The 23,256-nt window shown below is 36.0% G+C and overlaps 2 protein-coding genes and 1 pseudogene across 3 annotated transcripts; all 3 read right to left on the reverse strand.

Annotated features, from left to right (window-relative positions):
- Positions 1-577: 577 nt before the first annotated feature.
- On the reverse strand, positions 578-7,958 carry LOC125221388 (kinesin-like protein KIN-UB). The gene is made up of 19 exons (XM_089062951.1): positions 7,766-7,958; positions 6,696-6,796; positions 6,467-6,589; positions 5,981-6,166; positions 5,622-5,843; positions 5,381-5,528; positions 4,970-5,119; positions 4,640-4,728; positions 4,293-4,496; positions 3,979-4,068; positions 3,673-3,807; positions 3,439-3,567; positions 2,878-3,013; positions 2,707-2,799; positions 2,135-2,260; positions 1,856-1,981; positions 1,401-1,544; positions 1,095-1,223; positions 578-1,000 (listed from the first exon to the last, which is right to left on the reverse strand). The coding sequence occupies exons 1-19, from the start codon at positions 7,896-7,898 to the stop codon at positions 840-842; spliced, it is 2,625 nt and encodes an 874-aa protein (XP_088919077.1). The 5' UTR covers positions 7,899-7,958; the 3' UTR covers positions 578-839.
- Positions 7,959-10,021: 2,063 nt separating this feature from the next.
- Positions 10,022-18,815, reverse strand: LOC125218613 (uncharacterized; annotated as a pseudogene). The gene is made up of 15 exons (XR_016130794.1): positions 18,523-18,815; positions 17,626-17,807; positions 17,452-17,555; positions 17,006-17,086; positions 16,784-16,887; positions 16,557-16,643; positions 15,915-16,117; positions 15,262-15,451; positions 15,114-15,155; positions 14,928-15,026; positions 14,772-14,830; positions 14,557-14,680; positions 13,338-14,351; positions 10,761-10,825; positions 10,022-10,601 (listed from the first exon to the last, which is right to left on the reverse strand). The product of XR_016130794.1 is annotated as an uncharacterized LOC125218613 (transcript).
- A 696-nt stretch (positions 18,816-19,511) lies between these two features.
- LOC125219147 (Cyclophilin-like peptidyl-prolyl cis-trans isomerase family protein) lies at positions 19,512-22,357 on the reverse strand. Its single transcript, XM_048121034.2, has 5 exons — positions 22,203-22,357; positions 21,979-22,053; positions 20,697-20,858; positions 20,028-20,186; positions 19,512-19,922 (listed from the first exon to the last, which is right to left on the reverse strand). Exons 1-5 carry the CDS (start codon positions 22,203-22,205, stop codon positions 19,839-19,841), a joined length of 483 nt encoding a protein of 160 aa, XP_047976991.1. The 5' UTR covers positions 22,206-22,357; the 3' UTR covers positions 19,512-19,838.
- Between the last annotated feature and the right edge of the window lie 899 nt (positions 22,358-23,256).

Genomic DNA, 23,256 nt, shown 5'->3' on the forward strand with positions numbered 1-23,256 from the left:
TGTCAAATTATTGCGAGTTTAATTAATATCCAAAATATTTTTAGATCCCATTTGGCGCATACTGATTAAAAAACTGCGGAATGGCGGCTAATGATGTTTGTCTACTTGTCTTGGATCTTGGGTATGATGTTTCACGTCAATTTTCAAATTATAAATGCGAAATAGTAGCATTTAAGAAATACTATGACTCAAACTTTAAGAAATACTATGAAAGAATGTAAAAATATTATGAAATATAAATCTCATTTTCGGTTTTAAAATAAAAATGTTAAGTGTAACGAATTAATAGAATGTTGGTAAAAGTAAAACAAGACATGCAATGACAAGCATCCCAACGTGACAAAATGGCATACTTAATAATGGACAGATTTAATATTTTACTATTAAGTTTCCCATAAATGATCCTACATTTTTTTTATGATTAAAAAAATAGAAATTTAAAGATTGCATCGGCTCGAACCAAAGACCTTTGATCTTACCCTTCTACCGTTACCCTTCTACCATTAGGCAATGGGCCATTAATTTCTATTTTGATGTGAGTGTCGAACGAATTTCATTGTTAAAGGCAAAGAGAAACTTCAACAAAGTATTCTTCATATATACAACTAGTACACAATAATTCACGAGTACAAAATTTTAGGTGAAGCTTAGGGAATGCCAGCACCAAAAAATGGGACAAAGAACCAACTTAAATGAAAAAATAACGCCATTACGTAATAAAAGCGTAGATCTTTTGTAGCAGAAGCTCTAACATCTTATAGAGCTTCTCACTTGTTAGCAGATGGGCAAAACACACACATATAAATGTATATATGAGAATAGATTAGTGCAGTTAGTAACTAAACCTCGATCCTTAGGCGTCGCAGTTCGGATTGAAATGTGGAACTTGAGGTCAGAGTTCGGCGAGCAAGGGCCCTTATATCCTCCCTAGAACAGTCCCGCGAAATACGAACCAGCTCCCAGAGGGCTCCTCCGCTGATCATGTCTTTTGCATTGATCTCTGTGAAGAAGGTTGAAAATGAGTGTTTTTTATTGATTACTTGCAAACTGCCATATGACTGAAACCCAAGAAAGAATTGGTTCTCGACTATTACCATGCTGTGCAAGGTGGCAGAGTGCGAGCTCAACATGACGTCTGATTAGTGAAGCTTCACTGTTGGCATTTTGTACTATCCATGGCAAGGCACCATCGTCTATCAGGAGGGATCGGCCATGCCTTGACCCTGTAAATGGAGCACCATATCATTCATGCCCATGCATCAAATAATGACTGTCTTTGCTATGTTATGAATTATCGACTTGTGATTCTTTTTTATCCAAAGCATGCATAAAATATAAGCCAGAATTTATAATCATGTAAAAGAATCATGTAAAATTCCATTTAAAAGGATATAGTTTACCTTGACTAGAAGCCCTAGATTCACACTTGGCAAAATTTGCAATGCCACGGGCAACTTGAGAAAGAACATCTGGATGTCTACATCTCACCATCCCTAATAGAGCTTTGATGCCACCTTCTGACCTCAACCTCATTTGCAGTTTATCTGAAAACCATAGACATAAAGGCTGAAAATCGCTACAGAATACGGATTAAGGGATGATGTGTGGGACCAACTTTGAGGGATGAAGTCTGTTAATATGAGATACAGTACAGATCCAATCAGAGGCAACAAATGCCAATTAACTTGATAACAAATGAGATCAGTCCTACAATATGTTACGAGAACAAAAATCTTGAACATTCTCCACATAGAACACCTTGTGTACAGTCAAAAAACGAGGATCCATATCATATGAAGACCGCTAGGATGTTGACGATAGAGTTTAATTAATAAGCAGCACGCGATAAACTTACCATTGCCACATAGATTAGCAATTGCCCCAGCAACCATTCTTAGAGTCTGAGGATCTTCTGCATCAGTAGCTGTCATAGCTAAAAGACATATTCCACCTTGGGCCATTATGAGCTCTTGATTAGCCTCTGAAACCAGGACAGTAGTTATAGCATGAGTCAACGATGAAAGAATGGGAATGCAGCCTCGGTGAGATCATTAAGGTCGTGGATCAATTCTTAGAAACAGAACAATTTGGCATATAAAGGAGAGCAAAACTAGACACAACGAACAACACATACCATTCATAGCAAGATTGGCGATTGCACCAGCTGCTATTCTACGAATTGTTTCGTCCTCGTATGTTCTAAGGAGCATTAACAATGAAGTGAGACCACCAGCTTCAACTATCTTTTCCTGATTTCCTTCTGTGATGTACACAATAAATGTAAGTTTTCTTACAGTGTCAATAGATTCATCACTATTAAAAATAATAGGAGTAATAGAAGTTCCGATAGGATCATAGGAGGGTACAAGGTGGTGAGCAAACGGTCATCAAACAGACCAAACAACTCATTTTGTTTCTGATGAAACCACAACTGAATTTCAGCTTCAGATTTGGTTATGACCAAACTGCACAGTTCCTTTTTTTCTTTAATTTTTCCTACACCATCTTGCTGTAAATATATATTTATCAATCATTACTAATCATACAAATTCCAATTATACAAGACCTTTCCAGTAGAATGAAATACAGAAAAATTTGGCAATATTAGATGAGAATAACTTTGGAGTTGTAGTTATTTAGGATATCAGAAAGACATTGAAGTATTGAACAATTCGGATGATGCACATAAGAGCAAATGTGAAATACCTTCTGCAGCTAAGTTGGCTACCACTTTTACCGCATGAATCCGTACATTAGCATCATCTGACTCAAGTAATGATAATATCTTTTGCAATCCAACTGTTATATCAAGAAGCAGATGAATACAGATGCAAGAAGATGATTTTTAAATATGTGACAGAAAGCCCTAATCAGTACCTTGTTCATGAAGGTTTGTTATAGATGCCCGTTCTCCATTATTACCATCTCTAGACCGCATATGATTAAGCGGTCCTAAGGAATCTTGACCAGGTAGGGGGTTACCAGAGTTGGATCCATCTGGATAGCCTCTCGCCTATGGACATAAAGATCAAGAAAAAGTTGGCCAGCTATACAAGTACCAAACAGGGAAAGTTAAAGGAGCAGATGAAAAGGTTATTACATTTGAATGAGTTCTTTTTTTTCCAAGAAGATTTACTAATGAGTTATCCACTAAATATTGAAAATGGTTAACACATTAAGCATACCTATAAATGAATCAACTTACCTAATTACACCTCTTAAAAACAGAATAGACTGCTTATTTCTCACAGAAAAAATCTACAATACAATGTGTACAATTTTAGCTAGAATGGCTTTCGCTTCAGAGTTCAGGACCATCAGAGCAGACACTGATGGGATAACTTAAAAATAGAAGTACGCAAGGGACAAATACTTGTTATAGTTAGATGCTTTAATTCACTAAAAACGCTAGTAGTCATTAGTCAATATAAAACATACTTGATTAGCTTCAATAGATATTTGTGCCAGTTGACTCCTTAAAACTCTCACTTCTTCTTCAAGTTTCTTTTTCTGATAACTCTCCTCTTCCAGCACTTGCTGTAGGCCATCAGAGTTTCCACCTGCCAACTGCACAACATTAGTTAGTCATAGGTAGCTCATCAAGTACACATCCAAGGATCAAACTCATGGTGGAGTAAAAACCAAATTTTACTTATACCATACAGTCTATACCTCCATCTTTGAAAATCTAAATAGCTGAGTCTTTAAGTTGTGAATTTCATCTTCAGCTGCTTTTCGTAGAGAAACTTCATCTTGAAGCAGCCTTTTTAGCTCCACAACCTCTTCATTACCAGCACCATTGTTAATCTGGATAAGAGTAACTCAATATCCTCACTTAAACTTTGAGAAAGTGGCAATCAAACAAAAAAAGGTGTTCACATCTTACTTCAGATCTTTGATTCAATAAATTTATTGCCGTGTTAAAAATGAGAGGAAGTTACCACAACTAAAGGAAATGATGGTTCCAAACCCAACTACCTCAGCATGCTTTTGCTGGTTGATAGTCCACTTCTCCTCAAGCTTCTTAATTGACTCCATATAATCCATTTGACATTTGGTTTTCTCCTCCTAATACAGAAGATAGCAAAGGGCCACAAAACTAAACACATCAAGTAGCTTAGACAAATTCTTTAATGATTTTTTAGGGGATTCAAAATGTCAACAGTGATTGGTGCTGAAACTGCATTTACTAATACAAAACTGGACTACATTATTTCTCCATAAATTCTAAACAGTATTCTAAATACAAGAAGATATTCAGGATTTCATAGGCATATAAGGCATAAGTATACCTCTAAGGCTTCCACATAATTCCTTTCAGCCTCAGCGACACGTTTCTGTGCTTCTAATCTGATTCTCTCAATCTCATTTTCATAAACCTTTTGCTGCCTTTCATTCTCGGCCATAAGTTTATCAATTTCCATCTCAAGTCTCTTTGCCAAACTCTTGTAGTCAAATTCTTCCTTAATCTTCAGCATGTTCTCAACTTTCATAGCCTGGTATAAATCAGAATTTGCACACATATTATGGTTGAAACCTAGTTTCAAAAAATAGACTTCTGTTCTTTCTAATTGAAAGTATGTGAAGACTTCAATATTTACTTAGCTCTGGATCACAATGTCTGCCACTAACAACTCACCCTTTGCCCAAACATTATGGTACTTGAAGTCTCTGCTCGATGACGTGGAGAAGGACCGATTGTGATAACTAATGAGGTTCTGGATGTCCCTGCAGCATACCAGCGAATACCAAGTCAGATCAACCAAGTACAAATCATATCCTGACTCTGTACATATTGATATATATATAGGTTAAAACAATGTAACTATGAGTAGATATACATTACCGATTTTTGAAATAGGTTATGCGAATGTGTGATACTATTCTTTACAAAGTATCATGACAAATTACTGAAGTTGTTCAACGGAAGTTCACACAATATATTTTCAAAACAAGCACTAACTCTGACCTCCAAATGAATCTTTAAGTAACCTTGTAAGCTTTGAATCGCGAACTGGGACGTGAGGACTGTTTTCTGCCAAGGCATTTATACATTTCCCTAATGCACTAAGTGAAAGATTTATAGACTTGGCTTCTTCTAGCATGTGTCCCTCGCTTCCTTCAAGAAACAATAAAAAGCTTATCAAATTATAATTCCAAATAGTTAGCCACTGAACACAATATTAATCAATGAAACGAGCATGGACACATCTGACTCTAATCTAGAGATGGACAAACAAATTTTTAGATTCAGCATCAACAAACTCAATCCAAGATTAAAAATAAAGTCCAGAGGCCATTCATTCCTGCTATGGCTCAAAGTAGGTTAAGAGGAGCAGATTAAAACTGATGTGGGTCTTAGATAGAGAGTTTCAAATACCAGATTTATGAATGCGTTCAGAACCAGCAAGATCTACCACGATCAGTTTCCCTTTACGTAGCATAGGAGGCCTCAAATTACCAATTGAGCGATTTTGTGCATCAAGAGAAAATTCATCCCTGTCCACTACAGACTTCTTCACATGTACCTATACTATGACAAATGAGTATCAATGTTTCATAAGCACATAGGCCAGAATAAAAGGCAACCAAAAAATTTAGCTGTCAATACTAAGATTTACCATCAGAAGGGCATGACTCCGAGAAGATTCAGTGTTCAGTTTAGTGTTGGCAGCAATCCTATGTGCTTCACCTAAGCGTAAGAGTTGCATGAAACTTTGCTGGTCTCTGATCTCCCAGACAGTTGCCCCAGGCAAAGAAACATCACCAGTTTTCTGGTCCTCAACAATTGATATATTATCATTTGCTGGGTTCAATAAATCCTGGATGTATTCCATATAAAGCTACACAAAAAAACAATATTTCTATATAAGAATAACACTAAAGAATATGAAGATCTTCTAGAAATAACTCATTTGGACAAAGAAAGATGTTTGTAATGATGGAACCAATGTTCAAGCATGTAGGTAGCCAGTTCAACCTGCAAGAATGAAACTGAGATAGAATCAGTTTCAGGTGAGATATTTGCTAGTATATCCTCCATCGCACGAACCATTATGCCCCGAGCAGAGGTATCTTCATCACCTAATCGGCCGAGAGTATAAGTCTTCCCAGTTCCAGTTTGACCATAAGCCATCACTGTCCCATTGTAACCCTCTAAAACACTCTGGGAAAGAAAAGAAACAGTACAGAATCTACAATCAAGAGAGAGTTCAAAACAGCTTCTGTATACAAAAAAAGTATTCCATTACTAAGCACACTCTTTCAGTCTGATGGTGGAAATTTTAAACATGAACCATATGCTGACATAAAAATAAACATTAGATATTAAACCTATCCATTTGCGCTTTTCTGTAATCTGTTAATATCCACGAATACGAAACACACCGAGCCTTTTTAGCACAACAAACTTGCTTCAGTATGAAATGCTCGATATGTAGATAATAATAAAGCTCTGCCAACTCACCTCAACAACAGGTTTGGCAACAACTTCATAGACACGCTTTTGAGACGCGTATTCAGTCAAGACTTCATCAAACTCAAAAGTATCTGAATCCCAATTATTTTTACGCAGTTTCAACCTTTTAAGCTGTAAATAAATATGTAAGATAGATTGCATCAAAGCTTTTTATCAAGATATAGAGCTAAAAGTAGACTATCTGAGAAGGTATAAAGATTAAAACTAGCTCTAGAACCTCTGGCTGCAAATCCACACAATCAGCAAAATCTGCATCTGCTACCAACTCTTCAGTATTCCGAGGTCGCAATCTTACAGCAACTCGGACTCGCCCTGAAACTGCCCAAGTAGCATACATGAATTAGATTTAGCTTAATCAAAAAGTTCTCTAGTACTTTATCATGTCTAAAAATATAATGAAGCTTAGAAGTCTAGAGTTCGCTAACTCATAACTAGTATAAGTGATCACTAATTAATTAGATATCCATTCTACTAACTGTATATACTACATTCTAAAAACATTTTTTCAGATTCCAAAGGAACACGCGACAAGCCCACAAAAGAACAAACATGAATATCTAGAAAAGCTTTCTGATATCATCCTCAAATGCCATAACAATCTCTGCATCAGGTGTGTAACTAGAAAGACAGGATGGGGCTTAAGCCTGCCCTAGAACCTCTAGAATTTTTTTTCTACTGCCAAAATTGTAAAATAGTTAAGCCACGTCCATTCACATTTTCTGGCTACACCAGCGAGGACAGGGAATATCCGTAGGTTTGTGTGAATGTAAACGTCATGGCCTCATTGCAGAAATCCATGTCACTAGCCATTGTCTTCCTCGTGGCACCCCAAACCACATTATTTTCGAAAAAGTTGAAGTCATCACCAATCTTAGTTTTTTATTTTCCCGAAAATCACATCACATTATCATAAATTTCATAAATATCAGCTAACGGTCTTACGTTTCACTGAGGTTCTTCGCTGGCTCCTCCCCCAATTCAAACTAAAATTACTAAAATTATACTCCGTGCTATATGCACAAGCAAAAACAAAACAAAATGCGTAAAACAAATGTAGGCGCACAAACAAGAGACCTCCAAACAATTAATCAGTTAATTAATTAAAATTCAAAGCAATTCATTCAGCAAATTGAAATTTAAAACGAGCTCGAAATGGAAACTAATCGCCAGCAGAAACGATCAGGTAGAGCTGGAAATAATCGCTAGCAGCTTCCACCACTCCAAGAGTAATCAGATCGCGCTGGAAATAAAATAGTGGGCAAACAACAAGAAGTAGACACAACTCACCGGAATCGGCACCGCTAACTGCGCCGACGCTGCGGCGGACATTTGCCGGCGGGAGCTTCGACTTGAATGAAGCCGAGTTTCGGAGATTTGGCAACTTGTGCGTGCCGTTTCTATTACCACCACCAGTAGCCATTTCTCAATCTAAGTTCTCCTTTGGGGGAATCAGCTTAAATGAGAGAAAACTACAGATAGCAACAATGCCGCAAAATTAAAATGGTACTACTTGTAATTACGATTAAAAAAATTAGACTTTACTCGATTTTAATTTTATAGGGGTATAAACTTTTCCATTAAATCCATAGACATTAAAATAAACATTTTTCACATGACAATTCCCGCAAAATTTGAGTTAAATGATGGAAACGATAATAATCACTTGTAGTTAAATTACGTTTTTTTAGTAGTATAATGGATTGTTTAAGCAACGTGACCTTCCTCTTAATCCCATCAATGATTTTTTGGTTATGAAAAGTATATTTAATTATTTATAAAAAAATGCATACTTGATGTGCAAAATTATAATTGTATATACGAAAGTTCAAATATATTTTGATGCATTAGAGCACTCCCAATGGGTCGGCGTTAAATCCGGCGAAAAATCGCCGATTATCGCCGGATTATCGCCGAGCGTTGGAGTGAATTCGGCGATAATTCGGCGATAAAACTCCCTTATTATCGCCAACTCCCTTATTATCGCCGATTTATCGCCGAATCATCGCCGACCACTGTGGGCGCGATTCGGCGATAAATCGGCGATAAATTTTTTTTTTAATTAATTAATTTTTTTTTTAAATCTTTGTTTTTATTTGTAGTTTTTGTAGTTTTTTTTATTTGTAGTTTTTTTTAAATCTTTGTTTTTTTAAATCTTTATTTTTTTAAATCTTTGTTTTTTATAGTTTTTATTTGTAGTTTTTTTTAAATCTTTGTTTTTTTAAATTATTGGTTTTTTATGTTTTTTATTTGTAGTTTTTTTTTTCTCGTTGTATTATATTTTCCAATGATTAATACAACGATGAATTGTTCATTATAAATCTATTTATTAAACACATTTGTAGGGAAAATTAAACAATATTAAAAATGATGATGTAAAAATGAAATGTTGAGTTAGGGAGAAATAAGGGAGAAATAAGGGAGAAACCATTGGAGTAGTTGGCTAAAAGTTGGCTAAAAATTGGGGATAAATTTTGGTGATGATGTGGCGCTGATGTGGCAGGAGTTAGGGAGAAATAAGGGAGAAATAAGGGAGACCATTGGGAGTGCTCTTATCCCCACTATTGAATATACATGGATTGGGACAGTGTAGTGGGTCGAAACGAGCAGGGGCTTTTGAGTCATTTCATTGCGCGCTTTAAATTGAAACAAGAGAAAAAAGTGAGGACCGACAAAAAAGAGGGGATGGGGGTGGGTCCCAGGCGGGGGTCAGGACTGACGAATTTAATTAAGTTAAGGGCTTGTTTGGAACAACCTACAAAATCAAGGTTTTTAACATATTTTGGGAGTCACACTTATATGGGAAATTCTAGGTATGAATGTTCAATGTGATTAAAGCATGTTTAATCATCTGACTGATCTGAAACGAGTATAATAAATAATGCTGTTTATTTCTTTTTCTTTTTTTACAAGACTAATTAATTAATTTCGTTCACTAATGAATTTTGAATCTTCAATTTATTCAACAATGTAGAAATATTATAACAATTAAATTGCATTATTATAGATACTAAAATGATAGTAATTTTTAACATTGACAATTTGATTCATTTATGTTAGATCACATTTCATGATTTAGGTAATTCGAATATCCCAATCTATTGATTGAAGTTTAAGCAGGAAAGTTCTATCCTTTAAACTAGTCTTACCTTACCAAGAGGCAAATGGTTGTTGTTGTCCGAAAGAAACACATGATCTTATTTTTGCGCAAAAGTTAAGGTTGGATTGGGTTTGATAGCGGGAAGAGGGTGAAAGGACCAAACTGCCATTGGCAGAAAAGCGTGGTAGAGGGACCTGCCTCGTGGGGAAGTTGAAGTCAGTCGTGGTGGGTGATTACCAAAATAGCCCTCACCCATTAACTAAACTGTCTTAAAAGAAGAGCGAGAATCTAGGAAAGTCGTGCTGGGCTTCACACTGTATTCCTCTTTCCTATTGGGCCCATTTCCGATTAGGATCCTCATATCCTCCAATTATTGGAAATGAGTTATGTAATTAATAACTAAAAAAATCAAAAGAAATTGGAGGGAAATAAAATAAAAGTGAGACTTGTGGGGCATCAAGAATTGAGTGAACGGAGAAGAAATAACACTATACAGCTGGTGTTTCCTACTCCTACACAGGTAGCAACCGATAACATTATGCACAAAAAGTAGAGAAATAAATAAAATTAATAAACCAAATAATTGAACTGTCTACTTGTACATACGATATTACTATCCAACAGAGTCCTCTTGGGTGTCATCATCTCCCTCCATTTCAACGTCTCCGTGGCTAGCTGTTTCAGCATCCTATGCTTCTCGAGAAGCATCTTTGTCTTTGTCATCTTCATTATCACTGCAATCTTCGGTGTCGGAGTTAAAAGCTACTCCTCTTTCAGATCCCACTCGATCATCGCTTTCAACAGCGCGGCTAAACTGCTCCCTCAGATCAGGCGCCACAATGCCAATCATCTCACTAAGTGCCCGGCGTCCGTGATCTCATCTGGCAGCAGCGGCTTCTGACTTGGTCGACAGGAGGTGTTGGCTCTCTGCTACGTACTGCTGGAATCATGTGCAGGTGCAGCACATTCTGTAACACCCCTTACTAGTTCGATCATAAACAAAACCTGTCTATTTAACCTGCATAACTTTTATTTTTCATAGCCCCCAACACACAACACCATTATTGTAAGGCCCCAGTTTTAGCATACTAAAGACATCACCAAAAAACATACCTACATGCTTACATGATAATTATTATTTGTAAATTTTAGTTGACTTCAAAAGAAAATTTTGAAACAGAAAACACTTTTACTCCAAGTTTGAATTCTACTCCAACAAGACCTTTCAAAGTCCTTACCTCCAAATAAACCTATAAAAAAAATGCCAACAACAAAGATATCTTGCCAACTAGATGAAATACTCCAAATTTCAGCATTCAACCTTTCTATACATACCAAAATATTTGTATACACAATCAAAAGCTCACCAGCAGTTAAGTCCCCAGTTTCAACTCACTGTTTTCTTCTTTTTCTTTTTTTTTTAACCAAAATAGCAGCTAAGATAATTAATAGTTAACATCCAAACCCAAGTTTAAGGATGATTTAATCAAAACCCCACATAACACTGTGGTCACCATTAAACCCAGACCAACAGCTAGTCTTCACCCAGCTTGATCACCAGCATCTGAAAACATTTGAAAAATATTTGGGTTGAGTGTCAGAAAACACTCAGTGGGTGTTACATTCATTCAAACATACTTTCATGCTTAAAAGTAAACAATGATAAACACTCTTTATAACAAAGTTTATCCTTTCTTCACTTATCTAGACATTTAGTCACAAAGTAAACCGTCTATGCTTGAAATTCGGAATTTTCTCTTGCCTGAAGTCTCAAATATCCAATCATTTTGTAAACAATGTTATAAACACATTTAACACATTTACATGGCAAATTTAAAACATGATTGTGAGTTATAGAAAAACCCACCTTGACGATGTCAGAGTACAGTGCAATATGTGTGAAAAGTTCCTATCCTGTCAGCTCGTCTCGACCTAAAAAGTTTGTAATTCTAACTTAGAATTCTAATGAAGGTCCATAAATGACATAAGTTAGGAATTTCCTAGTAGATGGGATCATTAGTAACTGAAATGCAGCTTGTCTCGAACTACAGAAGAGAGCTTGACAAACTAAGTCAAGCTACTGACTTGATTTGAAAGTTTAGAGTGCTCAAAAAAATCAAAACAAAATGAAAGGGATTTACTTCTTTATTATAGAACACAGTGAACTCTTAAAAGGGAGTCAAATTCTAAATTTTATTTTGGGCATAACATAACTATTCCCTTCCTTTTTTGCAACTTTCGATGGCAAAACGGTAAATCAAACAATATCAAAATGAAGACCCGAGACAAGATTCTCGAAGCCTATCAGAATAAGTTCAATGTGGTATAAAAATACACCAAAAATCCATGATTTCACATCAGGAGAGGGTCGAACAGGTTGCTGCATCGCACAGCGGCGAACTGAAACAGCAGCGACCTTTCCCCTTTCTTTCCCATAATTTTAGACCAAAATTCAGAAACAGGGAATACTTACCTAACCTATACAGCAAGAGGAAAGAATTGTGGCACAAATTTCATGGGATTTAACTAATTTGTTTCACAAAACGATGACCACTTTGTGAAGAAATTATAATCCATACCTCTTAATCTTTCTTTTTCTTCCCCTTTCCCTTTTCTCCTTTTTCTAATGTTTTGATTCTGATCTCTCAAACACTCACGTCTCCACATACGTACACTCAGTACACTAATCTAAGTTAGAGGCCTTCCAAATGTTTAATTGGTAGCTTGAGATAAGTTTGAGCAATTTCTAGAATTAATATAAAATTGGGCCTAAGGTTTAGAAGAATTAAATCAAATGGACTTCAGTTGCAACAATAAATCAGGCCCAATTATCATCAAATAAAATTTAGTCAATCCCAATGAAGCATGATTTGAAAAATTTTGTAGTCCAAACGATACCAACAATTCTTCCTTAAATCTAAATTCTACCTTCTAACAAAGATCCTCAACTAAGCTCATGACTTTTCCTATGAATGAGGTGTCTCTAAATGCATAGAACTTACCTAAAAAAAATATTACTTTGGTTCTAAGTTCACAAAATTTTCTTACTATATTGTATTTTAAATACTATATTTTCCGGAGCGTTACAATTATATACTCCCTCTATCCCTCATTAATTGTCCACTTGGGTTCCGGTATGGGTTTTAAGAAATGTATAGAAAAGTTGGTTAAAAAGTTAGTGAAATATGAGTCACTTTTAAAATCTTACAGAGAAAGGGAGTACGTGGAGAAAGAGAGAGAAGAGAAGGATGAGTGTCGATTTTAAAATCTATCTCCAAACCTTTTCTATTTTCTTTTTTTTCCTTTTCCTTTTTCATTTTCCTAAATTCCCCCATATTACACGTTTTTTTTTCTTACTTACTCATCAACTTTCTATTCTTTTCTTTTCTCTTTTTTCTTATCTTACTTTTCTCCCTATTTTCTATTTCTCTCTTATGTAAACTAGTGAAAGTAAATAACCTCATTATCATAAATCTAATTCTAATATAAATAAGTAAAAACATGTATAAGACCACGAATCTTAATTCTAATTTCTAACTCTAAACTTCTAAAAGTTTGGGATATTACAGTCATTACCGTCTACTGAGTCGTTCTCTCTGGGGACCGAAGGAGCTGTGCTACGGAAGCCATGAGATGCACTGTGTTGACAGTCCATACGCCTTCTGTGTCTTCCAATGGATCCTCACAATCATGGCGACTTGGTGATTGGGATATCTTTTGGGCGTGTTCTGGTGTTTCTTGTTCATTGGTGCTATTGTCAACCTGCATCGTATCCCCATCTGGTGAGCTGTGCTGCGGAAGCCAAGAGATCCAATGTGTTGACAGTCCCTACGCCTTCTGTGTCTTCCATTGGATCCTCGCAATCATGGCGACTTGGTGATTGGGATATCTTTTGGGCGTGTTCTGATGTTTCTTGTTCATTGGTGCTATTGTCAACCTGCATCGTATCCCCATCTGTGCTGCATCTATTCTCGTATCCCCATCTGGTGAGCTGTGCTGCGGAAGCCAAGAGATCCAATGTGTTGACAGTCCCTACGCCTTCTGTGTCTTCCATTGGATCCTCACAATCATGGCGACTTGGTGATTGGGATATCTTTTGGGCGTGTTCTGGTGTTTCTTGTTCATTGGTGCTATTGTCAAGCTGCATCGTATCCCAATCTGGTGTGCTGCATCTATTCAGATCGATGTTCTTCCCGCTCTGAAGCTCCAGGCTTTCCGTCTCCAGAACTTGCTCAGTTTCAATAGTGCCACCTTCGAAGAGTTGGGGTGTGCCGACACCTTCAGTGTCGGGAATTTGCTCAGTTCCAATGGCATCACCACAAGAAAGGGGTGCTGTGCCAATGGCATTGATGTCAGAGTCAGAGCCAAACCCACCATTAGCATCATCACATTCAGCACCAGTGAATTCTACCTCCTGTGTTTCTTCACCCTGTTCTTGGCTTTTGGAATTGCAGTCATGCTTCTCTGTTACACTTGCTTCATCACTTGAAGACACGGTTTGAGCCATGCCAAGGACATGAGGAGAAGCACCAGATCCTGTTTTAGCTTCTTTGTTGCTTTGATGGACCTCTTCCTTGTCTCTCACTATTGATCGAGTTTCATTGCCATCGACTCGATTGAGATCAATATCATTTGATGTCCTCTAATTGTTCTCTTCATCTTCTAGGGTTCTTTGCATTGCTTTAAGCTGTTCTTGCTGCTTCACAAGCAGCACTGATATCTCCTCAGTTGTAGAATAGAAGGCACGTAGCTGTGTTTCACTGCATAAAAATTATCCTGGCATTAATAATCAGCAGTGAATTTTAATTAAACATACCGGTATGATAAACAAACTCTGAAATATGATAGATATAACATAGCATAAAGATCACATAAAAAGAACATCTGTTGAATCTATGTTGTAATTCAAACTTTCAGGTCTCCAGTAAAAAATGCTCAGTTGATCAGAAATGAAATCCATTTTCGATGCTTCTATTATCACCGGAGCATAATCTTTCCCTAGCCCCTTTTAGCCTACGCCTTTCAAAATCAAGATACCGCATTGCCGCACTGATCTCAAGTTCAAGAGCAGACACCTTTGACCATGCTTCCTCACGAACTGCCTGCTATAACAGCAAGAGAAACTCAGTTTGAGAAGCATACAACTCATTTGTCACATCTGCTAAAAAGAATGGTCTCATACAGAAAATTCCCTACCTTTTCACGTTCAAGTTCTTTGCTCATTCTTTTTCTTTCATACCCAATTCTTCAACCCCCTAAACATGAGTAAAATATTAAGAAATATATAGAACATGTAGCAAGTTCTGCTATATAACAGACAATATCTAGGGAGGCAAGCAATAGTAAAATTACTTTAATAGTGCTGGCAGATGCTTGCTGCTCCTGGTGAATTTGACCCTCCAATTGACGCACTTTGTTATCAGAGTTGACCAGCATTTGCCGTGCATCTTCCTGCCATTAAAACAAGCAATATTAAATACATAATACCGATATACCAAGGCAAGATGCAGAAAAACAAGGGAGAGTGATGAAATATACCAAGTTGAACCTCAAGGTTTCCACCATTGTACATTTTTCCTTCTGTCTCCTGGAAAATATTCAAAGTTTCACAAAGTTTTTTATAAAATATAAATGCACCTCTTCATACGTGAAAAAAAGCCAGACTGGAGCAAGTTCTTATCTATACCTGAAGCTTATTAATAATTTCTTCCTGCTCCTTCTCTCGTCTCATAGAAGTTTCTAATACTCGTTTCAGTTCAACCAGCATTCTTTGTATTGCCCTTTTCATATCTGCCCGAGCCTTCTCTCGCTCTTCTCTTCTCTGGTCACGCTCTTCATCTAGTAGTACTTTGAGTTCTGATATAGAAGCCTTCTGGCTGAACCAAGCAAATGATTACAAGTAGAGAAATTAGTGGATGTATCTCATTACTCAACATAGCCCACATATATATAGTACAAGAGACTAAGCTAGACTATGTCACATGGGTTATGTATGGATGTAGGATGGAATGCATATATGGAGTAATATATAACAAGACATACATTCAAAGTTTCACAAAGTTTTTTATAAATGCACTTTTATATGCTTAGTCAAGAAATGGCCAAGACTTCAGGCTGAACTCCCCAAAGAAAAGAAAAAATAATAAGTAGATGGACTTCCACATTCAACGATCAAGAATGCTTCTTTATGGAGCTCTGAGTTGCATTATAGAACAGTTCGATGGACCCAGTAATTATTTTAAGCAATGACTGCGAGAAGTAAAAAGGGCTATCTGAATGGCTTTAATTTTCTATTTAATACTCCCTATAAGCATAAAGTTACCAAGATACACTTCTCACCTTGCAATTATTTCATTGGCCTCGGTGCATGACTGCATAGATGCACTAAGTCTTTCGTTAAGGTCCTCAATTCCATGTTTTTGCTCAGCAGATATTCGACTTAGCTCAGCTAATTCTTTGTCTTTAGACTCCAAAAATTGGTTCAACTGACTGAGTTTATCTTGAAAAGATTTTGATACAGATTCATTCAACTCCTTCATTTCCTGCAAAAGAAAATAATATTGCTGGGCTTAGGGGTACTGGTGTATACCCATCAATCAAATACTTGAGACAGATGAACAATACACATAAATTAACAAGAAGATGAAGTTCAGAAAAAAAGGTGAGTAAAAAATGTTGCTCATTGTGATCAAGAAACAATAGAGCTAACAAACAAAGGTATGTCATGGCTTCAGCTAATAGTGCAATATGTTAAACACAACATCAACACACCAAACCAGACGATTATAAATGACAAAAACATAACAGGAATAAGGAAATGAACTGGATTCCTTCTAATACTAATGAGGCGGGGATGGTTTATTAAGTTTCTTGATGAAAAAAACAGAGTCGCTGATTACACATCCACATAACCATTATTAGTGATGTGACAAGGCCAACACAACCATGAAAGAACTCATTGACAAGAAAACAATGACATACAGTTTCATGCTTCTCAGTAGCTGCACGACTTTCACTGTGCAAGGATTCAATTGTTGCAACTTGATCTTCCAGTTGCTTCCTGAGTTCCTACACACATTCAACATCCAAAACATCCATAAAGCTGCATAACATGTAAAAAGTAAAGCACTAAAAGTTTATTAGATTACAGTCTTCAATAAGTGTAGAAGTTCATGAAACAGAATTTGGCAAACTAGCAGACAACTTACCATATTTGATCTTTGAAGGCTGCGAAAATCGTCAAGGGAGAGCGGACCATCAGAAGCTCCTATGCCAATTCCTTCCAGTCTCTTGTTCTCAGCACAATATTCCTCTTCAGAAATAAGTAAGCAATAAGTAATGCATTACCATAAACTTGATGGTTCAATGCAATCTACAGTGATGAACTAATGATTACAGAAAATATGACTCTATAATTTGAAAAGAAATACCTGATTTTCTCTGTAGAGATCCCCCATCAGTCACACGAGAGGATTTCTGGACTTCACGATATACAAATGAAAAAGCAAGCTCTGCATACATGCAAAAAGAAACTCAACAAAAAGTTTGAGAATATTATAAATATGGAATGATATATGCACTCAAAATATTCTATTAAAACACTAATGCAGTAGAAAGATCAAATGTTGAATGAGGCAAACAGTACTTTGTGCATGATACTTTTTAATCAAAAGTAAACCATGTATGCAGCAACAAAATACAGACTTGGAGGCCATAATCTTGAAACAATGTCAAGTCAGCATAAATAATTGCATTGGTAGAGGATATAGGAATGGGAAAAATCCAATTAACAGCTAAAGATATACAATGGTTCGCAATCACACTCTGGAATAAAGGTAGAAAGAAATAACTCAGACAATATCGCCATCAACTCTACCACGGTGTGGAGCAAATGCTGTTGAGACAATGTCCCCATGGCGTAGCTTTGCTTCAAAGCTATTTTTGCTCAGTCTCTCCCAGTTTAAATATGTCCCATTTGTGCTACAAAAAAACTAAGAAACATCAGAATATTTCTCAAACTTATGAATGGATCCCCGATAAAATAATTCACCTAGAATCTTTCACGAATGCAGAACAGTTTGCCAACTGTTGTTCAGTAACTCCAGTAGCAATCTTCTTCTGGTATATCTTGCAATGGCTTGCACTAACTGCTGGTGAAATGATCTGAAAATGAGCATCATCTACTAGCCGGCCAATGCAATGCTCGTTTGAAGTCAGAAGCATATGCATGCACTGATTTACCAAAACTTGAATTAGAACAAATTCGTAAGAAGTGAAATTAGGAATATGAACACGGAGGCATAGGGAAACATCCACATAGGATGCTCCAAAGCTACTGAAATCAAATGCTACAATAATCTGTTTTTATTGAACAGTGAGAGCAGACAAAAAATAATGTCAATGTTCTCACTAGGAGCATATTAGATACGAACATATACGAAAATAGCAAAACTTCACCAAAGTGTATACTAGAATTGAAGATCGAACTGACCACAAACTTGTCCAAATTAGTAAAGAGCTAATGCATAAACCATTCAAACAAATTGTAGGTAAATATAGAGATCATCCACAAACACCTTCAGAAAATCTGGTACCTCTGTGTTGGTTTACAAAATTAATTTATGTTCAAGAGCAAGCTCAAAAGAGAAAGTGTGATCGCTTGCCTGTGCAGAGGCACCACAGATTATAAATACCATGCTTTCCATTCAGCTTGGTCTATCGTACTTATCCAATCCACAATTTGGATTCACAAATCTTAAGTCCTCAATTAGAAGGCAGCATAATAAAATGGAACTGAAAACATAGCAATAAGCATGTAGAGTAGTACATTGGTAATGAAATTAGTCCTGGGATATAAAACAGGAAGAGGTCCTTGGATGCAATACATTGCCTACTAATTTTATCCCATTACACTGACACAGTATCTCAAACAAGTAAAAAATGGGACCTGATTGCGCTTGCGCGCCTTCTCAGATATAGCCGTGAGCACTCCCCAAACTTCGGGATCAGAATACTGAAGCGGCTGAGCAGCAATTTTGGCCGCCACCGATGATATGAACTCTTCAGCGGTCACCAGATTTCTAGAAAGCGGCTTCTCAGGCCGCGGAGCTGACGAGTTATCGTCTTTGTCAGCAGCCATACGCCTATGCTTTGATTATGGCGCGGTTTTTGAAAACCCTAATTCTACCACACCTTTGGGTGCATGATGGAGAGTAGTATATTTACTTTTAGTTGTTTTGAATTTTTTTTCTTTTTTAAAAGTTGTCCTTTCGGTTCAATTTTCTTTTAAATCGTTTACGAAAAATAATATACAAATAGTAAAAATATATACATGTGCGGACAATTTAATAAAATATTCATTTTGCTATAATTTCCAGTAATTTATCATGATTTTTATATACTCCATAGTGAACATACAGTATCATGCTTGATATGACCTTGCACGCGCAGCCATGCACTATTGTGCTTAAGCGTGTCATTCGTGGTCAAATCACCATTGTGTGGCATTGATTTAATTTTTTAATTCAAATTTTATTCATAAATGCTTATATTTTTCACTTCATTCTTCACTCTTTCGTCTTTCCTTATTTTTTCTATAGTAATATTTCAGTTTTTATTCATTTTGAATTTATATTTTGTTGGTTTAATTTGATATTTTTTATTATTCACTTATCAATTTAAATCTAAATTAGGAATAAGAAAGAATTAAAAAAATTAAAAAAATGAGAAATAGAAAATACATGGGAATATTTAATATTTAAGATTTTAGTCCTCAAGGATTACAGATGATCTTATCTTCTGCATGTTATTTTTCCCTAGCCTTCAGAAATTCAGACGTAAACTTGTAAAAACAAAATGCAGACTGCAGTGCCACAACAAATGCAGCAGCAGTACTACCATAAGTACCCCCATCTCTAACTATTTCAACAACACAGCTATCAACAAAACAATCTAACATCCAGTCAACAAATGCAGCAAGGACCAACTAAGTTAGACTTCATCGGGTTCAGAAATGGAAACATCGGAGTAAAGAAAACTGCCAGCAGCCATCGAAGCAGTCACCAGTATAAACTATGTAGTACAACTATAACAGCACTTGTTTAAACTGACAAAAAGTTAGAAGTCTCTCACTCTCCAATATTCTACCAAGTGTTGAATTTTTTTAATATTAGGTTCTTCAGCAATTTGCACAAGGCCAGAGCCGGATGATAAAGCACAACAGTCTTCAAACTAGGCACGGCATTGTGTTATAAAATAAATTGTTCAACCAGCAAGTGGGTTGGCGTGAATTGTTACACGGTTGGTCCTGATTTCCATGAGAGGTTTATCCCCTGGACCTGTTGGAGCCTGGAAGTGCAAACAAATGTTTGATCAGTGTAAACTATGAAAGAACTGCTGGTAATGCTCAGACAGGCGTGTTATACGTACGAGTGAATGGATTTTTGGGCTAACCTTTTCCATTATATCAAGCACTTCAAAACCATGAATCACTTTCCCAAAGATGGTATAGAGTCCATTCAGATGAGGTTGCTTGCCATAGGTTATGAAGAACTGGCTTCCGTTAGTATTAGGCCCACTGTTTGCCATGGATAAGATACCTCTAGCATTGTGCTGAATCAGAAAGAGGAACACTAATCAAACACAAACATACCATATATGTTTGTATAATTTAACTTCGAGCCTGGAAAATGATATCAAGATAATATTGGTAGGTAGATCTCCCTTTCAGGACACCCAAAACAATAAACGTCTCCCATATAAAAGTGAGAGGTCCAGCTCAATTCCCACCACTTCTATACCCTGAAAGCCCCTCCTTCCCCCAAAAAAGCTCAAAATAAGAATAGAACTAATAAAAAAAGGCACTCAACTTTAGATAACAAACTCATCTACGAACTTGTACTTGCTTTTTTTGTGTCAGAAAATTAGGTGCATACATAGTTACAATCAGAATACATCACATTGGAGCTTAGCCAATTAGAGCTATTCAGCTTGAACCAATCAAACAACTAAGAAAAGAGTCAAAAGAATGTAAGATCCCATCTCACTGATGCATTTACTTTTTGCTTGTATCGTGTGGAAAATGAACTAAGAACTTAACGAACTAAATCTTGCAGGAGTTACCTTCAAAGACTCTCTTATTTCATCATTGAACTTTTTACCCCATATACTTGTACCACCCTTGCCAGTATTGGTTGGATCACCACCTTGTATCATGAAACCCTTAATATTTCTATGAAATATGGTTCCATCATAATAACCACTTGCAGCTAATGCCAGAAAATTCTGCAGCACAATTTTATGAGTTCAAGTAAGAAAAATATATCATACGAGACACCGCTTATCCTGACTAAAAAGGCACCATGAAGTAGCACATGGACAGGGTCAACATTATGTCATTATAAGTGTAAAAATAAATGAGAACACATATCTAGTCACTGAAGAATCATATGACATGATTATCAATGGAATAAGGAGTTCCGCATACTTCAAGATATTAAAAATACCTTGCAGAAGAATATAATTTAGAGCACCAATTAGAACTATTATTCTCGTAATGCATATCAACAAACCTCCTAGATTACCAAAAGTCTTCACCCGAATGTCTCCAAAAACAAACAAAATCAAACATAAGAACCAGCATTTTCAAAAATGAGTAGTAAAGTATAACAAGTAGAAATGCAATTCCCTCAACTTTGATCTTGTAGGAGTTCCGCATACTTCAAGATATTAAAAATACCTTGCAGAAGAATATAATTTAGAGCACCAATTAGAACTATTATTCTCGTAATGCATATCAACAAACCTCCTAGATTACCAAAAGTCTTCACCCGAATGTCTCCAAAAACAAACAAAATCAAACATAAGAACCAGCATTTTCAAAAATGAGTAGTAAAGTATAACAAGTAGAAATGCAATTCCCTCAACTTTGATCTTGTAGCCACACAATGCTGTGCAGTTCAAGCATATGGATGAATCCATAACATGATTCAGAGACAATTCAACAGAACAACTGAATTAACCTGATCAAATTACTGAAATAAACCAATAGGCATCTTAATGTCTTATGCAGAAATATCAAAATGCACTAGGTCAGCATCAATACACACATACGTTCACTCGAATCCCAGTTCATCCGAAAACAAAATCATATAGAACAAAAGGCAACAAACAATTCATCAGACAGCCACAATTGTAAACCTAAAATTTGATTTTGGCCTTACATAATTTTCATGTAAGTGCACATAAGAATCAAACATCGCGTTATTCCCGGAGATATTACCAACTACAGGCCGATAGCGGTTAAAGAAATTCCCACACCCTCACTCAAACACTAGCATAATTTTACTTAGCATTACACGCATATATACAATTGCAACCACGCAAACTGATTTAATACACGCACCTCAGCTGTCCTTGGGACCTCGTCGCAGAAGATTTCGCACTTGATGTCGCCCAAATTCGTGTGAAGCGTCACTGACTGCAAAACACATAAATAATTTACAACAAAATAAAGTAAAACGAAAGTAAAACGAATACAATTCACAAGCTTCATGAGCACCGGCACTCATCTTGAAACTGTTCGATAAAAGTACTAAACGAAAACAAACCAATATTGAAGGAAATTACCATTTTGACAGATCGGTAATGGAACTCTAAAACGATTACAGATGAAACTGAAGTAACTCTTTGGATTATATAATCGTTCGCTGTTGAATGCTAGGAATTCTGAAGACCCTTTTTCTGGCTTCTTTTTCGAATAAATTTATATTAATAAGATAGGGAAATATTCATATTTCCTTCTCTTTAAGAAACTAAAAATATAGTACTACTATCTTTAATTTATTAGGCTCTGCATTTTTTCTAATTTATTCCATCTTCATATATAAAAAAATAATCTAATTTTATTATTTACCAGTAGTATTTATTTTTCTTTTTATGTCTTTTTTACTTTATTAATACTATATATTAAATTTTTATAGTTCAAAATTAATAATATTAATTAAAAATAATTTTAATTTTAAATTTAATTTTAAGAAATAAATAAACAAAGTGAAAGATGGAAAAGGGAAGAAGATAATTTTGAAAAAATATTAGATGTAGTACATCGTTAAAATAATACTATCATATTAAAACAGTTAAAATGTGAAAGATGAAATTGTCCAACAGCCCAAAAGGGCATTTTCGGAGAAAACAATGTAAAAGAATCAATTTTGAAATAAACCCTTAATCCATGACTACTAGACAGGAGTATATTTTTAAAGACCATGGACTATTGGCGAGATAAACCAATAGTCCAGTGATTGTTTTTGTAGTTCTCTCTATATTAAAATATATAGTAAGTAAGTCATATTATACACTTTCAGCTAGGGGTGGCAAATCGTGCGTGTTGTGTCGTTATCGTGTCGATACGATAACGACACGACACGATAACAACAAACACGAACATGACCCGTTAAGAAAACTCCAAACACGAACACGAACACGACCCGCTACCCTTAGACACGAACACGACACGAACACGGTACAAACCCATTAACGACACGAATCACTTCGGGTCAACACAACACGATAACAACACATATATGACACGACACTATAATAATAATATTATAATATATAAATATTATTTCTAATATTAATTTTTATATTTTAATATTATATTTTAAATTTCAATATTAAA

The sequence above is a fragment of the Salvia hispanica genome, chromosome 1 (genome assembly GCF_029641045.1).
Source record: "Salvia hispanica isolate PSC_SH4W2 chromosome 1, Shi_PSC_v1, whole genome shotgun sequence".
Lineage (NCBI taxonomy): Eukaryota > Viridiplantae > Streptophyta > Magnoliopsida > Lamiales > Lamiaceae > Salvia > Salvia hispanica.

Bases quoted from the DNA above. Each gene is read 5' to 3' on its own strand.
- LOC125221388 (XM_089062951.1), bottom strand. From the start codon at position 7,898: ATGGCTACTGGTGGTGGTAATAGAAACGGCACGCACAAGTTGCCAAAT. The intron at 5,120-5,380 runs GTATTTGAAACT...TGTTTCTTGAAG, and splicing joins TGAACGCATTCATAAATCTG to GAAGCGAGGGACACATGCTA. The intron at 4,069-4,292 runs GTATACTTATGC...CTTCTGTATTAG, and splicing joins ATTATGTGGAAGCCTTAGAG to GAGGAGAAAACCAAATGTCA.
- LOC125219147 (XM_048121034.2), bottom strand. The intron at 20,859-21,978 runs GTGCGTGTATTA...ATTGTGCTGCAG, and splicing joins AGGTCCCAAGGACAGCTGAG to AATTTTCTGGCATTAGCTGC. The intron at 19,923-20,027 runs GTTAGCCCAAAA...TTGCACTTCCAG, and splicing joins TGCTTGATATAATGGAAAAG to GCTCCAACAGGTCCAGGGGA.